The sequence below is a fragment of the Dreissena polymorpha genome, chromosome 1 (genome assembly GCF_020536995.1).
Source record: "Dreissena polymorpha isolate Duluth1 chromosome 1, UMN_Dpol_1.0, whole genome shotgun sequence".
In the NCBI taxonomy this organism is placed as follows: Eukaryota; Metazoa; Mollusca; class Bivalvia; order Myida; family Dreissenidae; genus Dreissena; species Dreissena polymorpha.
Genome location: NC_068355.1, coordinates 136,086,545 through 136,098,360, shown reverse-complemented (window position 1 = coordinate 136,098,360; position 11,816 = coordinate 136,086,545). Strand labels below are relative to the sequence as shown.

At 33.7% G+C, this 11,816-nt stretch overlaps 1 protein-coding gene across 1 annotated transcript in view; it reads left to right on the top strand.

Moving 5' to 3' along the window:
- The first annotated feature begins 10,283 nt into the window (after positions 1 to 10,283).
- Positions 10,284 to 11,816, top strand: part of LOC127853729 (atrial natriuretic peptide receptor 1-like) — a 48,326-nt gene continuing 46,793 nt past the window's right edge. Inside the window, exon 1 of the mRNA XM_052388514.1 lies at positions 10,284 to 11,101. Coding sequence (XP_052244474.1) covers positions 10,284 to 11,101 — 818 coding nt within the window. The remainder of the gene's footprint in view (positions 11,102 to 11,816) is intronic.

Sequence of the window (11,816 nt, the reverse complement as noted above, 5' to 3'; positions counted from 1 at the left end):
GCTCTTTGTTTTTATTTCCACATATAAAATTGTATATCACAACTAATTGCAAAATTTTAAAACTTTTTACCAGCCGGTGAACGTTTTATACTTGGTTGAATACACCTACCCCTTGACTCGGTTGGGCGTTTTCTATGGATTTACCATATATCCAACAAATATATAGTTTTTTTTGTAATGGGATATATATTTTGACAATTAACTTAATAAACGTACTCGACTGGATTTTGTTAGTAGATACAGAATTAAAAAAGTGTCATTGAAAGAGAGTTGTGCCTTTGATGTCCAATAATATATGCACTTATCTGGATAAAATGGCAAAAACGACAACAATTGGTTCAGTGACAAAAAAATTTAATTACGTTTTATGTCACTTGTAGTGTGATGAAATGCATATATTGTACATATTTATTTAACACAACATATTTTCTACCCAAGAATTGAATTTCAGTTAGTTTTACCGTTCCTATCTCAAGAAATTTTACTTTGAGTACGCCTACCCCAATTCATTTTCACGCAATGAATTTAAGTATTAATTTGTATATCACTTATTTTTGGGGGTTTTCTAGTTGCTTATTTAAAACCTACAGTTATAAACCATGACATGTGAAGAAATTTAGCTAACTTTGAATTTATATTGATATAATAAAACATTAACAAGAGCACCGCATAACGGGTGCCATGCTCGGCTTGTCAGCTTGTCAGATTTATTTTAGAGGTCACAGTGACATTTACCTTTGACCGAGTGATCCAAAATGAGTGTGGCTTGTAGAACTCATCAAGGTGCATCTGCATATGAAGTTTCAAAGTTGTAGGTGGAAGTACTGTGATGTTAGAGGCAAAGTTAAAGTTTTATATTAGAGGTCACAGTGACCTTGACCTTTGACCTAGTGACCAAAAATGGGTGTGGTGTGTAGCAATCTAATGTTCTTTGCCTTTAAGGCTTTTCATGACTTAAACAAACTGAATTATGGATTGCAGTAACAGTAAAGATGTGGGCCATATTGTCAGTAATTTAACATGTTTTAAGCAAAGATCCCAGTGCTTCAACATCATCAGGAGCACTGTGAGCGTTGCAGGTTGCCTTGAGAACACGTTCACTAGATCTTCCTGTTTGTGTGACTGTCCAGGATACGATTTTTGAAAACCGGCAAAGTGTCAACAAAACTGCTTACACAATTACAAAACGTTTCAAAACAGTGTGTGTTCAGCAATGCACTAACCAAAACCGGAAAATCAAACCTGCGCCCATTATGAGCAACAAAAATGGCTCTGGGAAACGTTGCAAGCCACATCATACAATCATGTAGAGAAGTTTTAATTGATACACTATCAACACTTCCACCATTTACACGCATTATGCCATGATCATCAACAGAGATGCCAATCACTTTCTGAGCTTCAGAAGGAATTGGCACTGTTGTCTTTACATATGTCGAGAACTTAAAAACCCGTTTTTAAATGCACAGCAGCAATCTGAGTAATATCAGACATTACTGTACCTCGAACTAAAATAAAAAATTAAATTCACACAATGCTATTTCATGAATTTTATAATTCCCCTTTAAGTTTCATTCTGACGCTTTATATGATCGTTGGATATGAGAAAAATCAATTTTCAGCACAACAAGCACATTACATATTGACATGTCGTTGAACTCAAATTATCGCTTGTGAAAAGAATTCACCATTTATATGAATAGCTCAGAATTTTAATATACCTATGCTCCTTCATAAGATTTATTACTCAAAGTAATGAATTTATTTTATAAAATTGTAATATTTGGAATAGCTTTTAATATTTATAATAACAATCACAATTTTTTTTTATAATGTGCATGCCCTGGGGTTCTAACCAAAAATCTTTAAAAAAATGTAATTTTACCAAACTATGAACACAGTGCCTTTAATAAAACAATTATTATTAATATGTTTCATGTTCATCTGGAATAGGAAATAAGAAGACAGTTGATGAGAAAACATACTAAAATTTGGCACCCGAATAGTAAATAAGTTAGTTTTTACACTTACTCCATTTCTTTCTCATAAGCATCAATGGCAGCCTTGTTAGACGACGCAGTTTCGATTTTCTTGATGGCCTCCCCAGCACGAGCCTTCATCTTCTTAAGATTTCTATTTGCAATAAGCGTTATGTTTAGAGTGGTTAGGAAGTTATTTACCTTCACCGGCCTGCCCAAACTGACTTTCATTGCTGAAAAGAGAATTGAAAATGATAAGAAAATGAAAACGAAATACGGCCGTAGTTACTTAATAATGACGTCACAATGTATTTTTATAGAATTCATTCGTATCATCATTACATTATTAAACAACATGAATGAGCAATCAATTGGATTTAACAACACAAATGCGAAGCTAAATTTGAAAACTGAATATGATGGACACCGGACACCGGAATGTGTCCTTATATATTACACGATAAACAAATATTCACTGGGAATGACACTTGGAATTTTAAGGTGTCTAAAAATGTGTAAGAAGTCCAAAGATCAATGGCAATTGTACAATGATTAAACATTGATAGAAATGGCAGGTTGAAAAATGAAGACATGCATACCTGTTCCAAGCTTGGTATTTACGTCAAAGCATGACATTCCCCTGATCTTGAGATTGTGCTGCTTTCCATAAGCAACACGGTTGACTTTTCTACAGTCAGGGTTTTCACAAACAACGTACAAATAACCACTGAGGCCATTTTGTAGTTCGCCAACAATGTTATATGATGTCAAAGGAATGGCACACAGATTACAAAACTGACCGTACATTAATTTGTTTAGCAAAACCTCCAGCTCAACGAGTCAATCAATCTTCTTCCATCCCCCACCCACTTCTGCTTACTCTTTTCACGCCATTTAGCAAATGCGAATAGCTTTTACGTGAGTGAAAATAATGTGAGTCATTTTCAAATAAATCGACATCGCAGAGCTCGGTAAATGAATAATTGCTATTGAACACAACGTTGTCGATCGGTGTTTGCTTCTTTTTCGACTTTGCAAATCGCTCGCTTTTATTTCGCACTTTCATTTTGCTAAGAAAATGTCAACAACCGTGACGTCATGAACACAAATATTTTATGAAACGAATTAATTTAACTTCTATTTGTATTGTATAGTTATTAAATCTTAAAGAGATGAGCAAATTTAACTCTTATATAAAAAAAATACAAATTTATTTCGTGTATGTAGTATAATTTCCGGACTTTACCGTAGATATCGCTTATAGCCGAAATGCTTTCCGAATACGACGATATCGACCGACTATTCCCGATCTCACTAGGTACCTACTGCGTTAATAAGTGACTGTAGTGTAACGGTAATCAATACAGCAATAAACCGTGTAATCGCTGTCGTCTTGTAAAATTGAAGAAAATACACGTTAACCGAAATTCGAACAGCAAAAGTCTGCGCTATTGTTAGAAAAACCACAAAATAAATATATTTTGATTATGTTTTGTTTTTATAAAAAAAAACAGAAAGTTTCGCGTATTTGCCCAGTCCCTGTGATCTTTCCCCTGTGATCAGTTATTATTTAAAACAATTAGTTTTGCATTATTGGCAATAAATGTTGTAATAAATGTAATAGGCACAAATGCAGTACTTATTTACACTAATTTCCAAAAAAAAATCACCACTATGCACAATATTCTTAAAACAAAAATATTTACATGTACATTGATCCGTAAAATAACTTCTCCTCCCATAAGCCAAAAAAAATGCATTACATACTAGTCGCCGCACTCCAGTGCGACGCCAATGACACTCACGTTATAGCCATATCAGCTTAAGGTGGTTAGCGTGAATTTCGTATTAAAATTCTTTGTTATATCTCGACTTTACGCCTCGCAAATTTTCTAAGTGGAGCAGTAATTAGGTTATTCCGCTAAGAAATTTCGCAACGAGTAAAGTCGAGATAATCGGCATAAACGGGAAAATAGTTTTCTTGCTGATATTGATGGAAATTAAGCGTCATTAAAAAATAATACAAGTAATTCATGGTATAAAACGGCGAAAAATATCTGCACACTATCACTTGATTACCCTCTCTGATTACCCCCAAAACATTTGACATGTGAAACATATTGAATAAGGACTACCAAATTTGGCTTGCGATAATTTTTAAAGCAAATAGATGCATAACTGCATATGCAATGTACATCGTAATCTGTATATGTTCAGTATATAGTATTTGATGAAAAGGTACGAGCGATTTAAGTAAAATTGCAATGACATTTTGATCCCAATACCACTCTATGATATTGTGGGAGATTGAAACCATTTACAACGTTTGTAAGTTATGAGAGACTATTTGCTTTATTCGTCGTTATTTTTAAAATGTAAATAATAAAAAGAATACATGAGCAACGGTGGCCAAGTGGTGAAGCACGTGTGTCATTAGCCCGGATACTTCTCAGTTGATGTTTTACAATAGAAGTTATTTAAAGGGACCTTAATTAACTAAAGTGGTAAAAAAGTATCCCAGATTTGCAAATTTTCGTTGTAGTGATGTTATTTGAGAAGAAACAATAATACTGAACATTAACCATGCTACAAAATACCCAATTCATGTATTTTTTTAACGATTTAAAGACCTGAATATAATTGAAACGATTGAATAATTTGGAGAGTTCTGTTGTTATCGTTATATTTTGCGAAACTACCTGGCCGAGCCTTGTCAGCCCGGAGGGCCGTTTGGTTTAAACTTTAGACTTTTACGCAAAGGCTCAATGATTCGAGCTCTTTTTGGATATTGTTATTGGGTATTGCCTTTTAGTTCCGATGTTTACATGTATCAATTTAAAGGATTTAATGACACATGTCAAAATCTGTGAATAAGTCCCTTTAACCTCTTCCAATTATATATCAATGCAAGTATCTTCAAGTTTTATATCAATGCATGTACCGTTCAGTTTAAAATATCAAAGGTAGTATCTTCCCATTTAATATAACTACAAGCATCTTTTCGTTAAATATCAGTGCCGACATCTTTCAATTAATTATCAGTGCAATAATCTACCATTTAAATATCAATGGAAGTATCTGCAGGTTAAATATCATTATAAATTATACTAAATAACATCCAGTTAAATATCAAAACAAGTATCATCCTGTTAAATATCATTGCAAGTATTTTCCAGTTTAATATCATTGCAAGTATTTTCCAGTTTAATACCAATGCAAGTATCATCCAGTTCAACATCAATGTAAGTTGCTTCCAGTTAAATACCAATGCAAGTAACATCCAGTTAAATATCATTGTAAATTATACTAAATAACATCCAGTTAAATATCATTGTAAATTATACTAAATAACATCCAGTTAAATATCAATACAAGTATCATCCAGTTAAATATCATTGCAAGTATATTTCAGTTATTTATCAATGTAAGTAACTTCAAGTTTAATATCAATTCATGCATGTTCAATTGATATATCAATAAAATAACCTTCTAGTAAAATACAAATGCAAGTAGAATTCCAGTTAATATATACATGCTGGTATCTTCCAGTTAAATACCAGTTCAGGTACCTTTCAGTTATATATCAATGTACGTATCTGTATCTTTAAGTTTAAGTCAAATGACTGTATACTCCAGCTAAATATCAGTGCAACTATATCCAGTTTAATATAAATACAGGTTTTAGCAAACAATTAAAACCGCTTTCTTCCAGTTAACTATCATAATATTTGACAGTGGAGCTCAATACTTGTTGGAAGGAGCATGTTCAAGTTAAAACAATTGCACTTCAAGAAATCACGTTTTTTTGCAATATTCAAATGTCAAAGATTTATCTGTTTTTTAATTGCTGTCTTCAGTGTCACTTTGTATACGCTTGTTCGTACATAAATAAATCATATTCGCGTATCTATTCATATTTACATTAATTTGAATTTATGTTGCATAACTTTTGAAAAACGACCGCGTTTTAAATATGACACAAACACGACTGAAAATGCCAGTTGTGGTTTGCCGGCTAATGTAAATAACATGTTCCAATTATTAAAATGAGCTGATATCGGGAGAAAATCCTTTTTTATTTGGTTCGTTTTGTGATATTAAATGTTTGAATTAGCTGTCTGAGGATGACCTTATTGTCATAATAATTTAAAATAATTTGAAAGTGCTTAAAACAGTTTTGCCTTACCATATGTCAGCTGTTGTTTCGTGTTTTTTTTTTTGCATTTCGCTTCGATGAACAAAATACAAGGTTTTCAAAATGTTGAGAAATTAAGTATTTTGTTTTCAGAATGATTTTGACCGACAAATATGACTCTTATTGGATGCATATGCATATAAACAACTGCATTATTTGCATGTATCATTTGTGTGTACTTAATTCGTTTATTCTATATTGAATGCTTACACATGTCTAGTGCTATTATCAACTGCATCAATTGTGTGTACTCAATGCATTAATTATATATTGAATGCTTACACATGTCTAGTGCGATTATCAAATGAATCACTTGTTTGTATTTAGTGCATGAATTCTATATAGATTGCTTATATGTGTCAAGTGCTATTATCAAATGCATCATTGGTGTGTACTTAATGCATTAATTCTGTATCGAATGCCTACATATGTCTGGTGCTTTTATCATAAGCATCACTGGCGTGTACTTACTGCATTAATTCGTTATTGAATGATTACACATATTTTTTGTTATTATCAACTGCATCATTAGCGTGCACTTTATGCATTAATTCTATACTGAATGCCTGCAGATGTCTAGTGCTATTACCAACTGCATCAAGTGCGTGCACTTAATGCATTAATTCTATATTGAATGATTACACATGTTTTGTGCTATTACCAACTGCATCATTGGCGTGTACTTAATGCATTAATTCTATGCTGAATGCTTACACATGTCTAGTGCTATTATCAAATGCTTCGTTTGCGTGTACTTCAACCAGTTATTCTATATTGAATGCTTACACGTGTCTTGTGCTATTATCAACTACATTAGTTGCGTGTACTTAATGCATTAATTCAATATTGAATGCTTACAAATGTCTAGTGCTTTTACGAAATGTATAGATCGCGTGTACTAAATGCATTTATTATATAGTGAATGCTTACACATGTCTAGTGCTTTTATCAACTGCACCATTTGCGTGTACTTAATGCATAAATTATGTATTGAATGCTTACATATGTCTTGTGCTATAATTAAATGCATCATTGGCATGTACTTAATGCATTATATCTCTATTGAATGCTTAAACATGTCGAGTGCAATAATCAAATGCATCATGTTCGTGTATTTAATGCGTTAATTCAATATTGAATGCTTACACATGTCTAGTGCTATTATCAAATGCTTCGCATGCGTATACTTAATGCGTTAATAATTCTATATTGAATGCTTACATATGTCTAGTGCTATTATCAAATGCATCATTTGCGTGTATTTAATGCATTAATTCTAAATTGAATGCTTACACATGTCTAGTGCTATTATCAAATGCATCATGGGTGTGTACTTAATGCATTAATTATATACTGAATGCTTGTATTAACACATGTCTGGTGCTATTATCAAATGCATCAATCACTGCCCTCCTCAGTGGGTAACCTTGTAAAGGGGTAACATACATGTAGGGTTTGTAATAAAAGACCGTTTACATAAGATGATATGAATTATTTTCATCAGTATAGTGATAACATTTTCATAAAATTGAATTATCTCGATTTACTGACACAAAATTAATATTCACGGTTTTACCCCGAAAGCAAAACACATGTCCTCGGTTTTATGTACAGGTCTCGGTCCGTGCTTCGTTTGCTAAACAATACTCATGTGTTTTTTTTGTGTACGGAAAGATCACCAAGTACGCGCTTTAAGCAAGTTACGAAATATTTTGAGATGAAAGCTTAATTATGATTCTAGTCACCTCTAGCTGCTTAGCTGCTGAGCCGCACACTTAAAACAAAACTGTAGGCGACACCAGTTTTCTTCTATTTGAAATATATACATGTTCACTTGCATTTTCCTTGACAATTTGACACGTTATTACTTGATAGTTTCAATCTCTTGGTTGCAATAATGGTGACACCTTTAAATTGTTAGCTTGTAAATTGTATAGCACATGCTTAAATGATTATTGTGAAAAAGAACATGGATTTGATTATACTTGTACACACAATCTTTCCACAATCGAAATATATACAAATGCTGTATTATAGCGTTTTCCCAGTGAACGATGAACATATTAACAAAAAAATACAATTCATACCGGAGATTATGTAATAAATCATCTTAGCTCGACAATGATAATGCATTGTTAAAATATGTGCCATGAAGTAGTATACATTTATTGAGTATTAACATTAATATCTCAAAGGTAGCAGTTAATATTATCGACTGTAACGCACATTTTAAATAAAAATTAAAATAGATGCCACTTCTTCAAACTGATGTGCACATTTGTTTTTCACGTTTTAAAAAATGAAACAAAACAACCTGCCATTCCTGTTTTTAGTAATTTTCGCTTGTGAAATTGCCACGCGCTACCTGGAAATTACCACACGCTCACAAATACACGTTGTCTCTGACGTTTTCGCGTAGCTCAGTATGCACATAGCGTTCATTGTTAAGATGTCATGTACATAATTTTCAGAAATAAGGTCCCTCGGGTTTACGGCGGGCCAAGAGAGCGGTAACCAGATTTAAATCGCTCCAATGTTATGAAAAAATCTTTAAGCTTTTCTGTTCGTATTTAGTGAAAACTATGGAACATTTGGAAAGTCACATATTTTTCCTCATCAGCATCTGTTCTTATTGTAATAATTATCGATGATTAGTTTGCAAATGGTTAAGGATCATTAAAACATTGCTGCTAGGGAATTAAATCCATTCTAGCGTCTAGTAAAAAGGCCTTGGCAAACAGCGTAGACCCAGATGGTGCGGCGTCTCATCTGGGTCTGCGCTGTTTGCTTAAAGGAATTTATGTAAGAAATATTCTAAATATAGAAATAAATATACTAGACATATCTAATTTTGGAAATTAATTGATCCAATTTAGAAGAATGGAAGAGTCCTCTAGGCATAAATGGGTTAATTGAAAAAATCAGAAGACTCCATCAGACACCCGTCTGCCCAAATCGGTATGAAACTTGCTCAGCACATTTGTTGAAAGGATAAACGGAGGAGTTCGAAAATGTTTCCTGGTCCGTTGAAAATTATGGCCATCAGTTATATGCTTATCACGTGATACTCTCCCGGAGAAAGCAACACCAATATACATGTCTAACAAACATATACATGTGTAAGAAAATGTTTGATTATGTGTGAACCGGGTTTATATCCGTCATTCCATACATAATACCCGATTGGACAAATGTGATCTACAGCGATATTGCCTCCAATGTACATGTATGACACTGAACTCGTTTTTGACAACACTGCTACTAATATTAAGTATATGAATAGGTGATATATATTGATATAACGCCGGTTAATAATACAATAACCAGCTAAAATGAAATTTGGTGTTGTATCATATTAAATGGTATGACCAGGTAATAAGTTGTACCAGGGGCCGTTAGTCGCGACACGAGTTAAACATAATTTTAATCAAAGTCGCCAAAGTTTACCGTGCGCATGTAGCTTTAACCACGCGTTGACAACATGGTCGTCTAAGAAATAAAAGTGTTGTCTTCAATGCGCTTGGCTTGACATGTAATTGATGAGTTCTCATTATGCCCTGTCTATGAACCTCGCATGCTTCGTCCTGATTGGTTGCGAGTCATTACGTCACTCGGTAAAAACAATGGTGCATTACTAAACTCAAAATGGCTGAAAAATGAACATTTCAGTGTTGTTTTTTCCACGATAAGAGGTTCTGATTCTTGGATTTATTTAAAAGAATGAAACACTAGGTTGATTACATCAAAAATATATTGTTTAACTGAAACGTGGATTCGGACTATATTAATTGTGTTTTAGTTTATTTCTGGATAACCAAGTGTAAAGGAAAAAACATTCGATAACTTTAGTTATTTTAACAAGTGATAAAAGGATATATATTTCATTAAGTCATGGCTATAATGGAGTTACTGCCTGGAGATGATATATAAGAAAAAAACACGTTGATGTAAATGCTTCAGTAATAAAATACACACGTATTACAAACATGCTTTCGTGCCAGACTTCTTTGTGTGTGTATATGAAATAAGTGTTGTCGATGTGAAGAGGCCATAGATAGTTTAACACATGTTTTGATGGTGAAGAAATTAAAACAGTACGTGCAGAGAAAATGTGTTTGAAAACGGCCGTTTCGGTTGTTGTGGTAATAGTAGCGCAGTTGCTCTTGAGTAGCGTCAACACTCTTGATCCAAATCTTTCAAGTAACCCTGCGGTTACCGAAGAAACACATGATGTGATCTCTAAAGAAACAAATGATACTATCCCTAAAGAAACAAATGATACTATCCCTAAAAAAACAAATGATACTATCCCTAAAGAAACAAATTATGCGATCCCAAAACAAACAATTCCTGTGATCGTCAAAGAAACAAATGATGCGACCCTTAAAGAAACAAATTCTGCGATCCCAAAAGAAACAATTCCTGTAGTCGAAAAAGAAACAAGTGATGCGATCCTTAAAGAAACAAATCCTGTGATCCCTAAAGAAATAAATCCTACGATTCCTAAAGACACAAGCGATGCTATCCCTAAAGAAACAAATCCTTCGATTCCTAAAGAAACAATTCCAGTGATTTCTAAAGAAACAAGTCCTGCGATCTATAAAGAAACAAATCCTGCGACACCTAAAGAAACTAATCCTGCGATCCCTAAAGAAATAAATCCTGCGATCCCTAAAGAAACAAATCATGCGATCCCTAAAGAAATACATCCGGCGATCTATAAAGAAACAATAGTGACGGGCTCCAACGGTAAATGCCGAAAATATACGAAGTCTCCCGACGACAATGAGTACCGGATCGCGTGGCTAGCCCCTAAGAAAGAGTACTACAATTTTAGCGCCGCCACCAGTGTAGGGGCCATGAAGCTGGCCCTTAAACGCATACAGTTAGGGGAACTCAACCACGACCTCAAAGGGGGAACCCTCAGGTGAGATCTTTGCCGCGGGATCGTATTTATAAATAATGCCATGTTTTACTATAGTCCGTAGGTCCGAATATAGACACCATTAACAAATCCGTTAAGGCTTTCTTCCCTAACAACTTGAAAACAATCCCCCCAAAATCGACACAATATTTATTTGATGTCATGTTCATTTTTTATTTCTTTTTTTAATGTGCCTGGAATGTATTAATTGTCAAATGTTCTCTATAACCACTAAAACACGGCATTGAATGCTTATAATACATGAAAACATACAGAAAACGTGTCCATATTTAGTATCTTTCCAACTTAAGTTGTTCCCTTAATGCAGAATTTTCCCGACGCAAAATTCCGTAATTTTCATAAGGCAAAACGGTGAAAAAACCCTGGGACCTTATGTAAGGTAGAACCACTAACTATGGTTTCGTATTCAGTAAAAGTGAATTGAGGTATCTCACACTGGAAACATCTGATTAGCCAAATCATCATTTTAAACGATTCTATTTCAGCATCAAGCCTATGGCGATTGAACCGATAGAAAACTGTCCTGTTTGTTTTCATAGTGTCTTTTTAAAAGGAACAATGCTTCCAAAAGTACAGCCATAAAAATATTATTTTTACGTTTGATATGAACAGCAAAACGTTATCGGAAATGCTTAGAATAATCAGTGGATTATGTCAAATAGCTAAATAGCTAGTTTAATAGCTAAGAATCAGTAAT